At 35.7% G+C, this 22,278-nt stretch overlaps 1 protein-coding gene across 4 annotated transcripts in view; it reads left to right on the top strand.

Moving 5' to 3' along the window:
- JAK2 (Janus kinase 2) overlaps nt 1–22,278 on the top strand; it is a 136,777-nt gene that overhangs the window by 97,473 nt on the left and 17,026 nt on the right. For all 4 annotated transcript variants that reach the window (XM_072597285.1, XM_072597314.1, XM_072597304.1 and 1 more), the window contains 9 exons: nt 2,436–2,622; nt 4,375–4,502; nt 7,032–7,166; nt 8,926–9,013; nt 13,009–13,136; nt 15,208–15,346; nt 17,347–17,498; nt 17,662–17,812; nt 18,621–18,757. In XM_072597285.1, the coding sequence (XP_072453386.1) occupies nt 2,436–2,622; nt 4,375–4,502; nt 7,032–7,166; nt 8,926–9,013; nt 13,009–13,136; nt 15,208–15,346; nt 17,347–17,498; nt 17,662–17,812; nt 18,621–18,757 (1,245 nt within the window). The remainder of the gene's footprint in view (nt 1–2,435; nt 2,623–4,374; nt 4,503–7,031; nt 7,167–8,925; nt 9,014–13,008; nt 13,137–15,207; nt 15,347–17,346; nt 17,499–17,661; nt 17,813–18,620; nt 18,758–22,278) is intronic.

The following is a 22,278-nucleotide window of genomic DNA, read 5'->3' as shown; positions in this document are numbered from 1 at the left end:
TCCTTTTATGCCTTTTACAACTAAAAGATCTGTGATTTTGTCCATGCAAGTACTTACTCCCCTATTGTAACTCTCAATCCATTTGGTGCATTAGTTGGTAGTCTTTGTTATTTAATATCACTAAAAAGGTTCATCATCTAGTGGTCCTCCCCCCTGTTGATGAACCCCTCCATCTTTGATAGGCTGTTTCTTGGACAACAGATAAGTCCATCCATTGTTGATCCCATGTTCAAAGCTTTTCCAGATTAATAGTGTACTCCATAATTTGCCATCTCCTGGCATAGATTTTATACCCATAATATATACCCATAATGGGTCATCACATTATTTGAATAATTAATGAAAAAATCATAAATACCCTACATCAAATTTTTATCATCTCACCTTGCAGTTTATGTGTTCTCATTGTCTTGCCAGTCAAACAGTATTTTGCTCAATCCAGATCAGCCCTCAAGTGCTTTAAGATTTAATTTTACTTGGAGAACTTTACCAAACAAGGAAGAACAATTGCTCATAAGCAATTTAATTTATTATTAAATTGTGAAAAGGTATAAAGAAAAATAAGAAAATCATAAGAATTAAAAGGAGTATAATAACAGCTACATTTTCATAGAGTTTCAAGGTTTGCAAAGTGTCCTTTCTAGACCTTGGCTTCATTTGACCCTCATTAATTACATTGTGCTACAGATGTCATTATCCCCATTTTACAGATGTGGAAACTAAAGCTCAGAGAAATGAAGACATAGCACAACTTTTAGTGTGTGAGATGTGCTTGAACCTAGGTCTCCCCTGTCTTCAAACCTCTTCCTCTTTCCACCACAGTCTTGCCTTTCATAGTCTTTAAACAGTGTAATCTCCTTTTAAAGGCAGAAAGCTCTTTTTTTGAGCATTTTGACTCAATGCTGTGGTAAATTACAATATGCATGTTTTAAAGCATAAAACTATGCTAAAACTTCAAGACAGTGAAGATTTTACTATAAAATGGATTCATGTTGGACCCTGTCTAAAGAAGGATTTAGTTAACAGAAGTACCTAATAAGGAGGTATTGCCTAAAAGATAGTTCCATAGATTCTGAAAATAGATTTCTGGCATTCACTGTTAAAGAAATAGCAAATCGAGAATCAAGGATTGCAATGAGGACTAACAGTCCTGGGTCATAGTGCTCCCTAGCCATATTTTAGCCATGTGGCTTTAGATAAGTAACTTCACATTTCTATTTTCTCATCCATAAAATAGGAATAATAATAATGCTTGTCCAAAGTTAGCTTGTAATGTATGGTTTAAGTGAGATGTGAAAGTGACTCATCAACTTTTTAAAAAATTGGTCCTGTGATTTCACAGCTTCTGGTGTGGCACTTCCTCTGCCAATGCAAATGGGCATTTTCTCTGCAATGTATAGTCTTTGTAAGTTGCTTGTAGGTCCCTGAGAGAGTTCAGTGACTTGCTCAGGGTCACACAGCCAGTATGTGTCAGAGGTGGGATTTGAATTCAGGTCTTTTTCACGCTGAGACTACTACTCCATCCACTATACTACGTTTTCATTTGTCAGTTATGTTATTGTCTGGGACAGATATTTACAGTTGCTTAGATGTAGTTCATAAAATAATAGAACACAATTTGCTTTTTTAATGATTATAATTATTTTTGTTTTAAAAACATCTTTGCTTCCTAATTGAAATGAGAAAATTTCTTCACAAATCTGGCCATTTTCATTTTGGCATTTGGGGGTTAAAATTTGGTCAAAATATGTTACTTCCTTGAGTATTCCGAGATGGGTAACCTAAGAGCATGTGAACGTTTCTCAAGCAACAAATTGATATATATGGAATAATGAGTAGGTCTTAATTTTTTTCTTAGTGCATTAGTAACATTTTACCAAAATAATCACACTTATGGTTCAGTTCTGTCAAATCCAGAAAGTATTCATGGAATGCTTCTGCTACATACCTAGGACAGTGCTTATTGCTTTGAAGGTTACAAAAGAACTATGATATAGTCTCTAACCTCAAGAAACTTAAAATATTTTAGGGACATCAAGGATTAAGCACATGAAACATTAAGATATTATAAGATAAAATACAGTGAAATGCTACACTGTGTTGCCCTGTTGAAATGACATGTGAAGTACTTTGCAAACCTTAAAGCACTATTTAGCTATTATTACATAGGGGTGATAGCTATGAAAGTGTGATTTGCCCACTGGAAGAATATATACAGAAAACACTGGGGTGAGGCAAAATTTTCCCCATTCTATTCTCTTAAACCACTTCTTAGGGAACAAGTACAGAAAATGTAAACAGAAAAGTTGGGATAAAACCTGTAAACCTTGTGACGTTTTTCAGCTATTTTATTTAACGGACAGCTTCAGTTTTAAAGAAATGATAATTTTGTTGTTTATGATTACTCTTTAATCTTTACGATTGAACTCATACAGCGGGAAAATGTCACTGATTATAAGCACTGTTTGATTACCAAAAATGAGAATGGGGAGTTCAACCTCAGTGGGACTAAGAAGAACTTCACTAACCTGAAGGACCTCTTGAATTGCTATCAAATGGAAACTGTCCGCTCAGATAGCATCATTTTCCAGTTTACCAAATGTTGCCCTCCAAAGCCCAAAGGTAAGGAGACTTTCTGGTCATTTTTCGTTTGCTGTCACATGGATATCATGTGCGTATTTTTAAAAAAAGATATCAAAAGAGTTACAGATTGACTTGTTCTCATATTGGTGGGCAATCATCCTCACCTTGGAACAAGGCCAGGCTGTTTTCTATCTTATTTTTTATTATTTCCTAATATAGTGAGCTTCTAGAATGGCAAGTGTTCTCAAGCATAAGTTGTAATATATCAGATAAATATAAATTGAGCTAGGGAGAAGTACTACTAAACACTTGTACGTTACTAAAAGTAAAAATGTTTGTATTTAATTTTTCAGTGCCTTACTTTCTGTAGCTCTGAAATGAGAAAAAAATATGAATTTGTCTGCCCAGAACAGAACTGCATAAAAAAACCCACTGATCAATGAAATGAAGATAAATGTCACAAAACTCTGAGCCTGGTGGAGGACAGACAGGAGGGAAATTAAGATGAATTTCTTGTCACTGACAAAATGGTGGCTCTTCTTTTAGATTCCATTGGAGTTGAACAGTGAAGTGTCATCTAGTTTTTACTGTCAGAAAGGGTCAAGCCAAATCCTTGTCATAGAAAATGTGTACAATTTAGGAATCATGAAACCATTAATTCAGACTATATATAGGTACATCATTATATCTCCCAAAGAAAAAGCAAAATAAACTGTAGAAGTAAATAAATACTCCCACAGGAAATGAAATTTTAAACCTAGCCACTGCTGGGAAGATAATAATGTGTGTTCTATGTGTTCAGTCATTTTTCAGTCATGTCTAACTTTTCATGACCCCCTTTGGGGTTTTCTTGGCAAAGATACTGGAGTGGTTTGCCATTTCCTTCTCTAGCTCATTTTACAGATGATTAAAGTGGGGCAAACAGGGTGAAGTGACTTGCCCAGAGTCATACAGCTAGGAAGTGTCTGAGGCCAGACTTGAATCGTGAAGATGAATCTTGACTTTAGACCTTATCCTCAATTCCATTGCATCACCTCCCTGCCCTAGATAATAATGACTAGGTATCAAGACTTGTAACACCTATTATATAGCATTGTCATCAAGGGAAAATGAGACAATGGTGAGTATTACTGATTGTACTTTATAGATTGTATAATGTTCCAAATCATTTTTTAAAAAAGTAAGTGCCCTAATTATTCTACCATAGAGTAGCATTTGCTCCCATGTTACCAAAGCAACATTGGATTGCACCAAAGAATGAAAATTTGAAACCTTTGCACATTTCCCTTATAGCGTGGATCTTGCCACCTCCTGATTCTTGAAGTGTTTCCAGCACTTAAGATGTACTAGTTAGTTACAACTTCAGGAATAATTGCAAATATTCAAGGTTTACCAGTTTTTTCCTTCTGAAGAAATAAAAATCTTGTCATTTGCTGAAGTAAATGTTTTGCAAAACAGTAGTGATTGCATTGAAAAAATGGCATCTGCTTATATTCTGGATAAAACTATTTTGACTCTTTATTTAATCATGCTTTATTCATTTCCCTGGGAATATATCTTCAGTTGAAACATTTGAGCATCAAATTTAATGAATAAACTTCAGACATAATATTTTAAAGAAATGTCAGTAAGGGATCGGCAATTATTCTGAGTGACTGTTATGTATTGTGTTCTTCTTTAAAATTATCAGTAATTTACTTCAGTTATTTATTGGGCACTGTGCAAGATTACCAGTTAATTTACATTGTTGACAAATACATGTTCTTTTCCTTTTGACTCTGTATTCTCTAGATAAATCGAATCTTTTAGTCTTCAGGAGTAATGGTATTTCTGATGTTTCCACATCACCAACATTGCAGAGGCACAATAATGTGAACCAAATGGTGTTTCATAAAATCAGAAATGAAGATTTAATATTTGTAAGTGATTCTATGAAGATAATTTTCCATTTAAAATTTAAAAATTTGGATGCAGCACTTTGAAACAGTCTTCTTTCAACTTGCTTCATCATTTGTTTTATTCCTATTATAGAAGAGACATGGAAACAAGTACATTATTAAACTTGGATTAGGAATGAGAAAATATGCTAGTAGTTTTAATAATAGACCAATATTAAACTTAGGTTTTACTGGGGAAATCACTAAAAAATTAATAAGTACAAGTTATTGGGTTCCCTTTCCCTTTTGGACCTGAAAAGGAGCCTCTTAATCCCTTCTGCAATAAAATCTACTCCTGTATACTTGGCATCATAGGGTAGTAGAAAGGTCACTAGATTGAGAATAAGTTGATCTTATCACTTGCCACTCCTTATATAAGCTAGGTGACAACTTCTGTGCATTTCAACTCACTTTTCTATAAAGTGTGAATGCTTTGATCCAGATAAAATCAAAGACCCCTTCTTCTTCAAACATATCACAAAATCACAGATACTTAGATTTAAAAGGAATCTCAATCTTCATCTGTCTAACCCATACCCAGAAGGAATCCCCACTAGCACATTCCTTGATAAGTGGTCATCCAGCATGCCCTTAGTCTTCTCCAGGCTGAATGTTAGCAACAGTTCTTTCAACTGACATTATGGGCTGGACTTCCCATTGACCTTGCCATCTCCTTAAACTATTGTGCTATGTCTCCTTCCCCTTCAGTGCTTCACTTAAGGCCTTTTGCTATCCTAATTACCTTCCTCTGTGCCTTCTCCATTTGTCAGTGTCCATAAGTTATGGCAACCAGAATTAAATACAGTATCCCAGATGTGGTCCATCCAAAACAAAGTACAGGGGAGTCTTCTATCCCTTTTTTGGAAGCTGTGCCTTATTTAATGTCACCCAAGATCACATGAGCTTTTATGACCCATAGATCACATTGATGATTCATACTTTGCCATGTCTGAGTTGGACCTCTCCAAACCAATGCAGAAAGGAAGGTACATTTTCCCCAAGAGACATTTCTTCCCCTCTAGTTTATAAATACGTGAAGTGCTACCATGCTTGCTCTTCTTTCTCCCAGACGTATTGTTGCCTAGAAAGTCACAGAAGTGTCATTAGATTGAAAACTCCCCGTGAAGGCAGGACTATCTTTAGCTTTTTTGCATGTCCCCATTGCTTGACACTATACCTGATGCATAGTAGACTTTTGATAAATGTTGATTAATTGATTGATGTGCTGTCAGATGATCATTGCATTGCTTTCAGGATTAGTCTGGTTCCAGTTAGATTCATTGAGCTCAGGATTAGCCTGGAGAAATTTGACCTGCCAGATGGGTTACTTTATTGAAATGATTCCAAAAGGTTTTGACTTTCCTAGGACTCTAGCATAATAGGATTAGTCCCAGGGCCTCTCCAGATTTTGGTTCACTCTGCCATAATGCACTTTTTTTCTACACTGAATCAGCTCACTTCTTGGCATAACCTTAAAATGATTACCTTTGGCATTTTGACCAAGATTTTTACTAGATGTAAGAATCTCTGGGACAACCACTCCATGTACCAATTCACTCTGAGTATTGTAAATCAGCTGAAACTTGACCAATCCCAGATATAAAGTCACAATAGTTATTTACCTAGTTTCATTGTATTCCTGCATACTCAGCATGCTACTGACCTTCCTTGCCTCACCCCCCAACAAAAGCCTACCAGTTGCCACAAAAAGGGCCTTTCTTGTGATCCATGATGTTTGACCATTGAAGACCGTGAAATAGAAAACTAACCTAAATTATAGAAGGCAGGTTTCCTGTCCAAATTTTCAAAACCTTTTCAGAGGGTAGAGAGTAGAGTTCACCCCCACATGGTTGCAATGTCTCAATCTAGAAATGAAAAAAAAAATTATAGGTGATGAAAAAGTTAGGTAGCCTGAAAAAACAAAAGTAGATAAAAACCCTGTAGTTAAAAACTTGACTTACGTATTGGATAAAAAGAATGGCCATATAACATACCTGGCATAAGCTGTCTTTCTTGCTTTTAAGTAGTGGAATTCAGACACACAATTAAAAGCAATTAGTTAACTTTAAATGAAATTAACATTCTTCCTTGGTTATTTTCAAAATGATACTAACAATACCTTGGGAATTTGTTCATGTTTTTGTGTAATTATAATAAATGTTATGTTAAATGAATTGGAGACAGTATATTTAATTAATTAGTATAGTTCAGTATATTACTGTATTAAGCTGTTGCGACCATTATAAATTCCCTGGATTATAGAATGTTGAGGTATTTTAGTCAGCATAACATGTACCCTTGTTTTTAGTCTTATATTATTATTTAATGGAATGAAAGAATCACTTGATAGACCCCTAAATCCCAGTTTAGCTGACCAGTGTATATCTTGCTTCGATATTTGACCTTTTTTATTTTTTATTTTACTTTTTTTTACTTTTTTTACTTTTTTTATTGGTTTCCAACATTTTTCTTTCCACATTTTACCTTTCTCTAACTTTTTTTTTTTTAAAGAATGAAAGCCTTGGGCAAGGCACTTTTACCAAGATTTTTAAAGGTGTAAGAAGAGAAATAGGAGACTATGGCCAGCTCCATGAAACAGAAGTCCTTTTAAAAGTTCTGGATAAAGCACATAGAAATTACTCAGAGGTTTGTATCCTATTTGAGAAGTTAATATGATTGAATAGGTAATTTTATTTTTTTTAACTCATTTGACTTTGTTGTTGTGGAATTATGTAGTAATTATGATCTTTTATTTGCAGCTGTTCCCTGAAAAATGTTTTTCCATTTTTCAAACATTTTTTCTCCTTCTATTTCCCCCCCTGCCCCAAAAAAAGAAAATCAAAGCCCTTATAATGAATATACATATTGCTGTTCAGTCATGTCCAACTCTGTGATCCCATTTAGGGTTTCTTTGCAAAGACACTGGAGTGGTTTGCCATTTCCTTCTCCAGCTCACTTTACAGATGGGCAAATAAGTTTAACTGACTTGCCCAAGGTCACACAGCTAATAAGTATCTCAGGTCAGATTTGAACTCAGGAAGATGAGTCTTCCTGACCCAAGCCTGGCACTGTATCCACTGTGCCACCTAACTGCCCAAATGGACAATAGTCGAGTAAAACAAAAATCAGTTCCAAATTGGCCATATCTGAAAATGTGTCTCATTCTGCAGATTAATTTATTTCCTCACTGCCAGGAGGTGGTTAGCATTCTTCAGCATTGATCCTCTTGCAGGGTAGGGATTAAAGTATACACACACAGGGACCCTATTTCCATCAAATAGTACCCCTTTCTTCTTTAACAAAAAAAAATCCCTGAAACAACTTTTTCTCATCTGTTTTTTATAATTGGATTTAAGTAAGGATGTGCTTTATAAAAGAAATGTATTTTCAAACTAATTAATATTAGCCTTTTCTTCTGAGTCTCCCCTGCTGCTGTCTCCACAGCTCAGACTAACTTTGGAGTTTCTCCAAAATAAAATCCTTCTCTCAACTCACACAGCCACCACCTTAGTTCAGACCCTCTTCACCTCTTAACTGGACTACTATAACAGCCTTTGAATTAATTGATCTTTTCTCAGGTCTTAAAACTTCAAGCTATCCTCCTCTTAGCTACCAAAGTGATTTTTCTAAGTGTAGGTTTGATTAGTTCACACCCTCTTCCCTCCCTCCATCCCACTCAGTAAACTGCAGTGGCTCTCTGTTATCTCCAGGATCAAATATAAAGTTTTGTGTTTTCCTTTAAAGCCCTCATGATCTGACCCCTTCATATCTTTTTGGTCTTTGCACACTTGACCCCCTTCCGTGAACTCTGATCCATCTATACCTGCTTACACACAATCTACCATCTCCTATTCCCATTCTTTGAATGTTCTCCCTTTTCTCTCCCATCTCTTTATTCCCTGGCTTCCTTAAGACTGGGCTCAAATCCCACCTTCTGCAGGAGACTTTTCCCAATCCCCCCTTGTTGCTAGCATCTCCCTTCTGAGATTACCTTCCATCTACTCTGTAAATATCTTGTGTGTGCATAATATATACATATCCATAGTATTGTGTGTGTATATGTATGTGCACATACATACTACGGATATATATGTGATATTATGTATATGTATAAATATAAAATATATTGCTATTAACCTGTTGTCTCCTCCATCAGCATGTTGTGAGCTGTTGGAGGGCAGGGATTCTTTTCGCCTTCCTGTGTCTCCTCAGAGTGCATGGCACAGAGTCAGTACTTATCAGCTGACTGACTGACTTGTTTGATATTCAGAGAATAGCAGTAGATGGTTGTTAGTGTTCTTGACCTCCCAGTCAGAACCTCCTAGACATCACATGATACATGATATCACAGCACACTCTTGGCACCTACTAACCTTCCATTTCTTTCTTTTTCTATTCCTTGTAGTCTTTTTTTGAAGCAGCAAGCATGATGAGCCAGCTTTCCTACAAGCATCTAGTTTTAAACTATGGAGTCTGTGTCTGTGGAGAAGAGAGTAAGTGAAATGTCTGGTCACTTTGTGTTAATGTCATGTTCTTCCCGTGAGGGTGGTCCGTTCTGCTGACAAAGGAAGGTCTTTTGCAGAAGCATAGCTAAAGACGCAGAAACGGTAATTTGTCAAAGCCCAGCAGATGTAGGGACTTTCAGTACAGCCTTTCAAATGGAAAATCAAAGTTTCTGTAGAGATTTAAGTAAAATTATTCTTGCAGCCCATTAAAAATGCCAGAACCATAGGGTACTGTTCAAAAATGTTAATAACTTTTGCATGTGATTATGGGTGTTTAGTTGTCAACATCTGGTCATTTCAATCTTAAAAAAAAGTTCAATCACCAGTTCTTTGCGTTGAGTAGAAAAAACATTTAAAGTGATTGTATGTTAGCAGAACTAATTAAATATGATATTTTGGCATCTTGCTCATCTAGGCCTTAACATGATACAATTTATAAAGCACATGACCTAGAAAAGGAATTTCACAATATCCTTTAATAATACATTTCAGTCTTATAATAAGCCTTACATTCAGAAAATCTTATGTGTAGCCTAAGCCCTTAATATTAAAATTTAAGCTCATTTTTTTCAGTGGATGTAGAAAATGGCCATTCCTACCACCTGCAAAATGTTTCTTTATATAGTTAAAGCCTTTATTCATTACATGTTTCAGGATACATGTCACATGTTATAGCAATTGCATAGGACCTGTAGCTTTACATTTTTTCTCTCTCAGTTACTTGACAGAGTCCTATGCTGGTGATAGCATTAAACTCTCATAGAAATTTGAGAAGTATTAAATATTATAGGAGTATATTTCATAATTTCTTCATTCATTAGTACTATTCATATGTTCATGTTCAATCTTGAAAATAGTAATGTAGTGCTTATTTTTATTTAGATTGTGTCTGTCCCTATTCTTACATCCTTTTACTTGACACTTAGACTAGCCAAAGTAAATACAGATGGAGCTTCATATACTCTGCTCTCTATTATCTGCATATGGACTATGTACAACTTTTAAACCTGAGGTTTGTTTCCATTTCATCCAACTTGCTTTTAATTTTCCTTCTCTTGCTAACAGCATATGCTCAGTACATGCTAAATACTTTTAGTATTAGGATAAACAAAACATAATTAGGAATTCTAGACCAAGTCTGCAAAAGTTAAATATAAATATATTTTTTATTATTCAATATTTATGTTAATTGTACCTTAACTCCCCTTTATAGTGCAAAAAAGCAGGCATTAAATGATTTTCAAAGTGTAAGAATGCAGGCTTATTTAAAGACATGTAATAGAATCAGTTTTTTCACTCATAGTATGATAGATTGCCAGAGCTAAAGTAGGCCACCACCTAGGGTAATCCCTTGATAACAAATTTAGTGGCAAGTGATGATGAATGGATGGCCTAAAAGTGACACTGGTACCAATAAAATGTAAAAAGATCAAGATGGAGAAAGGCTTCCTGTGTGATGGGTGGATCATTTGTGAATTTTCTATGGTAGAACCTGAGTAAGAATTATTCAGGGTAAGAAGATGTGTATGGGCTATTATCAAGTCAAGTCAACAAGCATTTGTTAAGTGACTCTTATGTGCCAGGCACTGTGCCAAGTGTTGGGAATACAAATAAAGGCAAAAGATAGTCTCTGTTCTTTAGGAGATTGTGGTATAATGGGAGAGACATCATACAAACAGCTATGTACAAGCAAGATGTAGATAGGATAAATTGGAGATAATCTTCTAAGATTATCAATCTTCTAAGGAAGGCACTAATATTAAGAAGGTTTGGGAAAGGCTTCTTACCAGAGGTGGGATTTTAGCTGGGACCTGAAGGAGGTCAGGCAAGTCAGGACATAGAAATAAAGAGGGAGACTAAAATTCCTGAAGTGAGAAGGATTGACTCATGTGAGGAACGGTAAGGAGGCCGGTGTCACTGGATGCAGAGATGGGGGGATGCACATATCAGTAATATCATAGCTTCATTGAAATATTGACATTTGGCATGACATAAATAGCAAATAAGTCTATCTCAGATTTTTAAAAACTATTATTTTCATTCATGATAAAATGTTCAAAGCTATATTGTGAATTAGCATCTTTCATTTTTTAAAACATGGTCTTTATGTAGAATAAACTATCATTTTCATGTTTTACTTCAACATTTAAAAATATTTAACATTTTATTAAATATTTCCTGTGTGTAATTCACTGTATTAGTCCATTGAGTTAATATGAAAATACAAATAAGACATGATTCTACCTCTCAAGGAGTTTGTAATCTAGTATAGTAATTTTCAATCTGTAAGAGAGGTGCCCAAAATCCTTTTCAGGGATCTGAGATGTTTTATTTTCTAATACCATAAGCATAGAGGGATATAATCCACATAAACAAAAGCTTTTTTAAGAGGTCTTTAGTAATTTTTAAGTGTAAAGGAGTTCTGAGACTAAAAAGTTTCAGCTAGCAGATGTAATGAATGGTAGGCAGTATATTTAGGTAGGGCCAATTGTGACAACCAGTAAAGCATTTATTAAGCTCCTACTATGTGCCAGGCACTGTGGTAAGAAGAGGGGATGCAAAAGAGGCAAAAAAATAGGCCCTGCCTTTGAGGAACTCACAGTCTGATGGGGGAGACAACATGTAAATAAATCATGGATAAACAAGCTGTCTACAGGATAAAAAGGAAATAATCAATAGAGGGAAAGGTACTAAAATTAAGAAGCGTTGGAAAAGGCTTCCTACAGAAGGAGGGATTTTATCTGGGACTTGAAGAAAGGCAGTGAAGCCAACTGGTAGAAAGGAGGAAGGGGGAGTATTGTAAGCATAATGGATAACCAGAGAAAATGCTTGGAACCAAGAGAAGTGTTTCGTTCAGATGAACCTTAAAGAGGCCAGTGCCACTGGATCAGAGAGTATGTGGTAGGGGAGGTATAAGATTTGAGAAGAATGGAGAGGGGAAAGTAGGAGGAAGCTAGGCCATAAAGGGCGACAGATGCCAAATTGAGGATTTTGTTTGATCCTGGAGGTCATAGGGGGCCAATGGAGTTTGTTGAGGAGGGGATGCTATGGTCAGGTCTCTGCTTTAGGAAAATCACTTTTGAAGCTGCATAAAGAAAGGACTAGAATGGGGAGAGATTTGTGGCAGGCACACTGTCTATACCAGAGTGATGAAAGTATCTGAAGAGATAAGGGGGCATATTCAAGAGATGTTGCAATCACGCTCAAACTTTAAATCCTAGTCTTAGTTCAAAATAACATTGGATTACTATAAATAAGTCCTGGATCCAGGTAACAACCATAATGTTTAGTAACATGTTGATTTAGAAACAATCATAACCTTCTGAACCTTTGACCTTGATAACTAATATTGCTTAGGTGAACTACACCTCTGAAGGTGAGTCAGTGGCTCCTTTTGAAAGAAAACATATTTTGTTCTGATAAAAGATTTGATAGCTTGACTGAAAAAGTAATGAACAAGGAATTACTCTTAATATTTTAATTTCCTGGAAGTATATTTTTATATAGGAGCTACAAATGATTAATTGGAACACTTGAACTTCTTTTTATCTGTAATATGAGTTATAGTCTGTTTTGTAGAAAGATGTATTTGCATAATTTTTTATGTCTTCAGCTACTTATCCTATTAAAGGAAGACTAAATTATTATGAAAAATTTTCAACCAGAACTGAATAGTAGTAAACAACATTAGGAACTGTTATATAACAAAATAAAATATGATATAAAATAAGCATTAGGAATTGCTTATTAGGAATTATATAACAAAATATAATATAAAATAAGCATGTTACATGTATCATAACTTAAGCTTTCTTGCATAGCTATGGTAAAATAAAACAAATTTTAAAATGGTCATGTTTAATTTTTTTCCCTTATGCTACTTAATTTTGTCTTAGTTTTATATATAATACTCATGTGTAGTATGGTGTATAAATGTCTGAATAATATATTTTTAAGTACACGTGTACACTTTTGCTTTTTAGATATTCTAGTTCAAGAATTTGTGAAATTTGGATCATTGGACACATACCTGAAAAAGAACAAAAATTCTATAAACATATTATGGAAGCTTGAAGTGGCCAAACAGTTGGCATGGGCCATGCATTTTCTTGTAAGTAAACAAGTAAAATCTCCTTTTGTCTTATAGCGTGGTAGATGTATCTTTGCCTGGAAGAGGAGATGAGAAAATTGTGAACATGTGACACAGAATCCAAAGGAGACCTTGAGAGAGGGTAGAAATGTTAACTGTAGGCACATTTATGGGGGTATTCATGCAATTTCATAGTAACTTCAATTTCTTTGGTAAAGTTCTCATCAGACAGACCTTCTGTCATTAATAGGCGCATTTATGTCTTATCCAGAAATACAGATATTTACAGCAATAGAATTTTGCCACCCTTTTCTTATTCATTTTTCATAAAACTTCAGAATAGGGAGGCATTTTTGACATTATCTAGTTTAAATTTTTCATTTGGAGAGGAAGACTGAGGCTTAAGGGAAAGGGAGGAACTAGGCCATAAAGGGCAATAGATGCCAAACTGAGGATTTATCAAAGGTCCCATGTCTAGCTTGTGAATTCATTTCATTTTAGAGGCTTTAATCATAAATTAGCTAAATACATTTTACTACTCTAACAATTGGTGATGACAAAAGCTTTTCACACTGTCTTGAGGCAGGTAGAAGGAAAAATAGCTTGATTATTAGAAAGCAAGTGAGTACCAGAGTTCCACTGACCCAGTTATGGAGTACTACTAATCCAGACAACAAGACAAATGCCTGTTGAATGAGTAAGCCATATTTTTTCAGTGTGTCATCCTCAATTAAAAAGATGATTAAGAAGGAGAATACCCTCACTTTTTCCCTGCTGAGAATGGTGGTGAAGGGAAATATAATTCTGTCTCCAAACTAATCAGTTGGACTAATATGACAGATGATCTGGTGATGATCACCACTTAGCACAATAAAGGTCGCAATGTGTATAGTGTGACTCCATCCCACTTGTTGACTTCATGGGCTGCTCTGGAACCCAAGTTTAACTAAATATATCTTTCCAGGTTGCCACACTTTATTGCTTTTCTAGGCAGTTTGCCCTAAGGCATGACAGGGTTCCATCAAATATTTTTTCAGAAGATTAACTCCAAATTCCAATTGTTTATCATGTGAACTTAGTAATCCTGAATTTGTGGAACTTAGGTTCCTTGCTCTCAGTACTTTGAAGCTTGATGAAAGGTCTCCAGACAACAAAAGAACTTGAAAGGATATTACTGATGAAAGACAAGATAAAGACAGGAGTGATCTCTGTTTTAATAAAAATCAGGATCCAGATAGGGAGGGACAGAATTAGAAAGGTCTCGAGGGCTCATTCCCATCACCTTTTCTACTGGAACAGTTGAGTGAAGCTCAAACTCCAGTCTCAGAAATTAGACTCTTTGGAGCAACAGTTTTCTATATTTTCTTAAGAAAAAGCAACCTCAGGCCCACTGTCTAGGAAGAATCAGCCTCAATTTTGGGGAAAATGAAAATTAAAGTACAAGACCTGAAAGACCAAAGTAGGAACTCATTGGAGAAAACAAAGACCCTTAGAATCTATGATGGAAAAAAAGGAAAAAAGAATCAAAATCTGCACTTGGATAGACTAGAAAAAGACTAGAAAAATTCAACTTTTTAGTTGATCTCTTCAAGGTGGCACATTGCTGTCTCAGTTAATAGCAAAGATGAAAATGAAATAAGAGTACACAGAATAAACATCCTGTGATCTCATAATATCACTGACCTACGATATTCAAAAGCACGTAGGAGGATAAAGTGAAATTCACTATTTCCAGAGAGGAAAAAAAATGGAGCCACCAAGGCTAAAATGAATTGTTTCTACTGAAAATCACTTTCTCAAATCTTTAAAGGACAAAGTATCATTTTTACCCATTATTTTCATTAGAGACAGCTAGTTCAGATTTAAGGAGGATTGATGAATAATTATTAAAATTTTATTTTTATGTAACTTCAAGGAATAAAGATACATATATAATAATCTTATATTTCCTTAACTTTACAAATAAATATTTATCATATCACATATGTTTCTCGTTAAATCTAATTAGTTAAATCTAATAGTGCTTCATATATTGTAAACAGTCAAAATATTGGCAGATTAATACTAAAGTATGTGTGTGCTCCTTTAATAGGAAGAAAAAAGCCTCACTCATGGTAATGTATGTACAAAGAACATTTTACTAATCAGAGAAGAGGACAGAAAGACAGGAAATCCTCCTTTCATCAAGCTCAGTGATCCTGGCATTAGTATTACAGTTTTGCCAAAAGACAGTAAGTCTTCCATTGTTCTAATTTAGCTTTCTGTATGTTTCATTTTGAGATAGCTTGAAATAGCTTGTTGGTTTAAAAAAAAAATACTGTTCATTGTATTGTGATCTTGATTAGTAATAAAATCTAGATTAAATTTTATAGTAAAGTTTTTATAGTTTATAGTAAAATATGAATTAAGCAAAAATTGTATGCAAGTCTTCTTAGGACTTATATGTATTTTAATAATTTTTACAATAAGAAGCAGCAATCATATTTAGTTTTTTTTGAATTCCTCAATATTCTTATGGTGAGACAAGAGTGTTTCAGATTTTTTTTCCTGTTTTCATTAAAAATTTAAGAAAACATGCAGTATATTAACTCCTTTGAGGTCTTGACTAGTCTTCAATTGTCTTTTCATGTGATTTTAGGATTTTTTCTCACTTTTTCATCTCTTGTGTATTGAAAGAATAAGCAAGTTCAATATAACAACTAGTTGAAGTATAAAAATATCAGAAAAAGCATTACTTTGTATCCATCTGACCCAAATAATTCTCCTGAATAATTTTTATATTGTTTTTACTTTAATAAATTGAATGTTTGGATTATCTAAATTAACCACCATTTTGGAACTTTTATAGATAAAACGTCCTTAAACTTGGTGGGTTTTGTGACTATCAGTAGTGCTCAAATTGGTCAAGAGAGTAGGACAGGAAATGCCTTGTGGAACCTGACCCTCAAAGTTGAGGAGAAAAGGCTGATATAGATAATCATCTGGCATGGAGGAGAAGAACCATTGTATTCCAACTCTAAACCATTAACCATAAGACTCAAACAGACTACTATATATTTCAGCTGAAAGCTGAGATATCGTTTTATCCATTTCATTAAAAAAAAATTTTTTGTAATGTATGTAAAATGCTATATTATTCCTGCATTTAAGAATTTTGAATGTTCTAACCAGAAGTCAGCAAATTCAGTTCTATTCAACAAATATTTTTAAGCACGTACCGTGTTCCAGATACCGTACTAGGTGTTGGAGAGACAAAAATGAAACATTCCTTGTCCTCAAGGAGTTTATATTGTACCAGACTATATGTGAAAGAACACAAAGTCCTGTACCCTCCTTCTTACTTAGCACAATTCTGATGGAGCTACAAGCCCCAGGACCTTAGCCTAGAAAGTTTTGACAGGAGGAAATAACAAACTGTATTAGAACACTTTTGTGGCACTCCAAGGTTCTAGGGCTAACATTGTCTTATATATGTGTAGCTTATCTCTCTAATGTAGGGCACTGTTAACCTGAAAAAAAGAATTAATACTGATGTTGAACCATTGGAACAGTTCAATTGACAGACAAAGAGATTTATAAAAATATTTGAGTCTAATTTTCTTAGACAGTGTTCATTTTTTTTAGTGTATGTGTAGTTTTGGTTTTTGTTTTTTTAATGCAGGAGATAGTTTAGAGGCAACTGGGTGGTGCAGTGGATGTAGTGCTTTGCCTAAAGTCGGGAAGACCTGAATTCAAATCTAGCCTCAGACACTTATTAGCTGTTTGACCCAGATCAAATCACTTGACCTATGTTCCCTCAATTTCCTCAGCTTAAGCTTTTTATGTTGTAGGTGCTGTTGTTACATCTGTGATCTCTTATTGCTTTTGTCTGAGCAAATTGTTCTAACAAAACACAGTGCAGACATACTTGTTCCTTAAAATGAGGATAACAGCACCTACCTTGAAAGGGGACGTGTGAGGATCAGATGAGATATTGTAAAAGTTCTTAACACGGTGCCTGGAATACAGTAGGCCCTATATAAATGCTTGTTCTTGTCCTGTCCTTTGCCCTCTAATTCTCGTAAGTATAGTGGAGATGATATGGTGTATTATAAAAAATTCAAGGCCCTTCTAGCTCTAAAAAAATTCAGTGATTCTGATTATTTTTAAAATAACTTGCATGTCGGAACAAATTTTAAATGAAAAAAGTTCATTTAGCTTTGTCACTGTATTTTGTTATATGATTTAACAGTTCTTCAGGAGAGGATACCATGGGTTCCACCTGAATGTATTGACAATCCTAAGAACCTAAGTTTGGCAGCAGATAAGTGGAGTTTTGGTACCACTTTGTGGGAAATCTGCAGTGGAGGAGACAAACCCCTGAGTGCATTAGATTCTCAGAGAGTAAGTTTATATGTCATAAATTAGAAGTGTTTAATCTGTGACTCTTTGCATTTTTTTAATGGTTAGCTTAATTTTTTAACAGTCATTTCATTTTGTCTTGTTAATAAGAGTTTTATGGCATCATGCGATGATTAATCTTTAGTGTTTGGTTCATTAATTACAGAAACTGCAGTTCTATGAAGATAGACACCAGCTCCCTGCACCAAAGTGGACGGAGTTAGCGAACCTTATCAATAATTGTATGGATTATGAGCCAGACTTCAGGCCTTCTTTCCGGGCCATCATACGAGACCTTAATAGCTTACTCACTCCAGGTATGTTAATGGCCAATTGGTCTCATTATTTCTCTAGATTATTGCTGATAATGATGTTTTAATGAACTCCTTATTGACTTTTAGGGCTCTAAAAAAGGAACTTTTTATTTCTTTTTGGCTAGCCCAGTTTCTAATTTGTAATTTACCAGCCGCTTTTTGTGGACTTCCATATTGCCCTAAATTAAGTAGTCTTTCTATTAAAAAGTAAAAAAAAATGTTTCCCCTACATTATCTTCTTTCCTAAGTAGTCATATAGAGAGTTTTGAAGGTTTCTGATCTCTTTTCTCTGTAGCATACATTTAACCTGTATTCCCATTCTTTCTTAACTAATGACTTCATTTTGTCATTGTACCCTTTACTCAATATAAGAGACTTCTTTGTTTTTCTTTCCCCTTTAGTATGCTGAATGAAGTTGTAAAATGATGGATGAATAAATGAATGAAAAAGCATTTATTAACTTTTAACTCTTTGGCTGACACTATGCTAAGTGCTAAGACTACTTGCACATGATTTAGCAACAGATACTTCTTTTACCAGTTTGTGACCAAATTTAATATAAAACCTTTACTAATGAGTACCAAACTATCCAGTGCCGGAAAAACATTTGTTACCTCCAAAATTTGTTTCACTGAGAGATTTTACCATTCTTTGTGTAGAAAATTGAAAATGCCCGTCAGCTTCCACAATCTTGTTTACTATTTCCAGCTTAATCTTTCTTCCAGGTCATGATTGTATTTCTATTATTTGTTAATTGAGGACATGCCAGCCATCATGGTGGTAAAATTTTACCTGATTCTTTATTCCTCAGACTATGAATTACTAACAGAAAATGACATGTTGCCAAATATGAGAATTGGTGCCCTAGGATTTTCTGGTGCTTTTGAAGACAGAGATCCCACACAGTTTGAAGAGAGACACCTTAAATTCCTGCAGCAACTTGGCAAGGTAAGTTGAGAAACTTTTTCATAGTCATAAAATTTTAGAACTAGAAAGAGATCTTAGTATTTATCCAGACCAACACCCTCATTATATTATTTTGTGGATGAACAAAATGAACCCCCTCCCCTCCCCAAATTAAGTGACTTAGCTAACATTTGGTAGCTGCTTAGTCACAGGCCCAGAATTCTTCTGATCCCTAATTATATTTGTCACATGTGGCTAACTATATTGGACTTGATAGGCTCGATCTTATTTGATTCTTTTTATGTTCTAGGTGCTGTTCTGACATCTGTGATCTCTTATTGCTTTTGTCTGAGCAAACTGTTCCAACAAGACACAGTGCAGACGTACTTGTTCCTGATTGTCCCTCTCTCATCTTATCTCCCCCCATTCCCCAGAATGCACTTTCTGCTCTGATCAGTGTGGTCTTCTCGTAGCTTCAGTAGCACATCAATCTCTTACCCACTGCTGGGCTTTTACTGATTCCTAGAAGCTTTCCTAATTCTCCTCCACTTACCTAAGTAATACTTGTCCCTAAAGGTCCACCCTACCCTCATAAAGGAGACTTACTTAATTACTCTAGCCCTCTCTGATCCCCTTTTTAAAAGAATATCTGAACCTCTTACTATTTGTACTACACGTAGTTAATCAACAACTATGTAATGAAGTGCTTTTTATGTGCCAGATACTATGCAAAGAAAGGGAAAAAAACAATCCCTGCCTTACACGGCAGTGTAGGAGACCAAATATAGGATGGAGCGATATATGCAATCCCTGCCTTACACGGCAGTGTAGGAGACCAAATATAGGATGGAGCGATATATACAATCCCTGCCTTACACGGCAGTGTAGGAGACCAAATATAGGATGGAGCGATATATACAATCCCTGCCTTACACGGCAGTGTAGGAGACCAAATATAGGATGGAGCGATATATACAATCCCTGCCTTACACGGCAGTGTAGGAGACCAAATATAGGACGGAGCGATATATACAATCCCTGCCTTACACGGCAGTGTAGGAGACCAAATATAGGACGGAGCGATATATACAATCCCTGCCTTACACTGCAGTGTAGGAGACCAAATATAGGACGGAGCGATATATACAATCCCTGCCTTACACGGCAGTGTAGGAGACCAAATATAGGATGGAGCGATATATACAATCCCTGCCTTACACGGCAGTGTAGGAGACCAAATATAGGATGGAGCGATATATACAATCCCTGCCTTACACGGCAGTGTAGGAGACCAAATATAGGATGAAGCAATATATACAAGACAGAGAATATATAAAAAATAACCTTAGAAGGGAAAGCTCTCCCAGCAAGGGGAATCAGGAAAGGCCTACTGAAGAAGGTGGCACTGGAGCCATTTCTCAGAGGAAACCAAGCATCCTAAAAGGTGAAGACTTTTAGAAGAGAGAGCATTCCAGATATGGGAGACAGCCAGTTAAAAGAGGGAAGTAGGAGATTGTGTGTTTTGTGTGAGCAGAACAAGTAGGTCAGCGTAAGTGGATTGAAGAGTTCGTGGAGTGGAAAATAAAGTACAAAAAGACTGGAAGGATAGGCAGGGGTTCAGCTGAAAAGCTTTATATGCCAAAAAAAGGACTTTATATTTGAATAACAGTAATACCGAATCACTGGACTTTATTGAAGAGTGGTCTGACATGGTTAGACCTACACTTTCAGAAAACCACTTTGGCAATTCAGTGGAGAATTTATTGGAAAGGGGAAAGACTTGAGACAGAGATCACAATTAGAAAGCTGCTGCAGTTGTTCAGACAAGAGCTTGAACTCAAGTTATGGCAGTGTGAGAGAAGAAAAGAGATGCAAAAATGTCTTTATATGGCAACTTATTGGATAGATGGGGTGAGAGTTGAAGATGGCTGAGATTGTGAATCTGAGTGAATGGGAAGGGAGTCAGGCCCTTAATAGTGAGAGGGAATTTGAAAGAGGGGAGGGTTTGGGGGAAAAGATAATGAGTTTTCTTTTTTACTTATGGAGTTTGAGCTGTCCATGAACATCCAGTTAAAAATGTACGATAGATGATTGGTGGTGCATGACCAGAACCTCAGGAGAGAGACTACGGCTGAATATATGATGGAGAAACATCTACATAGAGATTGTAGCCCAGCCCAGGGGGCTGATAAGATCCCTAAGTGGGAAAAGAGAGCCTTGGGGGTTAGTAGTGGATGCAAAACTAGCAAAGGAGACTCAAGAAGGAAAGGTCAGACAGGCAGGAGGAAAACCAAGAGAGAGTAGGGAGTAGAGAATATGCAGGAGAAGATTGGCAGCAATGTCATATGTTTCAAATTTGTCAAGAAGAAGGAGAGTTGAAAAGAAGTTGTCAGATTTGGTGTGTAAGAAATCACTGATAGCTTTGAGAGAGTAGTTTCAGGTGAATGGTGAGGCAGGAAGCTAGGTTCCGAAGGGTTTAAAAAAAGAGAGGAGAAGTGGAGGCATAGAGTATAAACAAGTTTTCCAATATAATAGAAGTGCTCCACAATGTAGCACTTAATGACAGACACTTGTATTGCTTACTAGTTGTTTCCTGTGTGTTAAGCTTTGTCTTTAATTCATATAAGTCTTAAAGGCAGACAAATAATGTGCTCAACTTAGTTTTTTTTAATCTCACTTTACTCGACATACCGAAGGGTAACTAAGTGCGCAACAGATACTTGATTGAAGGTCTCTGTGTTACTTAAGTCTTATTACTTAATTTCCTTTTAAACTTTGGGACACATGTTGATTTTTATGGAAAGTGCTGTGTTTCAAAGATCTTTCATCTAAGTAATTAACAAAGTCTTCCAAACCCTATGAAAGCCATGGTGCTGTTTACATTCCAAGAGAAAAGACTTTAGAAAGATTCAGAGGCTTAGCCAGTCTTTTTAAAAATTAAAATGGATTTGGGGGTTAAACCCAGGTGAGCTGATATTTTGTTTGTTATTATACTTTAGTAGTTATAGTTAGACTTCATACTTTAGTAATTAAATTTAGACTTCCTAATCCAGTGATTGTGGCATATTCCTATGATAGCAAACTATTGGATGATTCTTTCAGGGGCAGGTTTTGGTGCAGATAAAATTGGAATTCAAATGCTGTTGTTCTATCATGAACTCAAAACTCTTTGCAAAAATGAAAGCCACTTTCCCTAAACACCAATAATATATTCCAGTAGCCTCTAGAATAATACAGCTCTGTTGAGGCAAGAGTTACATAGTAAAGAGAGCCTTAGTAATAGAAATTATTTCTGTTGTGTATATCCACAGCTTCCTTAGCGCTGTTGCCATAGGATTCCCAGAGAGCAAAAGGAAAAAGGGAAGGGTGATTAGAGGGGGAAAGAAAAAGAGAGAGGCAAAAAGAGAAAATTGATTTAAGTCTATGTGCTGAACACTGGGGATGCGGATAAAAGTGAACAAGAGAATTCCTGGTCTCAATGAGTTTACATTCAAATGGGGGAAGACAGGATGTAAAGGGGTATGGAAAAGGGATGGGAAGGGCACCCACAGGGAAGCATGATG

Source organism: Notamacropus eugenii, chromosome 1 (genome assembly GCF_028372415.1).
Source record: "Notamacropus eugenii isolate mMacEug1 chromosome 1, mMacEug1.pri_v2, whole genome shotgun sequence".
Taxonomy (NCBI): domain Eukaryota; kingdom Metazoa; phylum Chordata; class Mammalia; order Diprotodontia; family Macropodidae; genus Notamacropus; species Notamacropus eugenii.
Note: the sequence above shows the minus strand (reverse complement) of the source record. Positions and strands in the feature narration are given on the sequence as shown.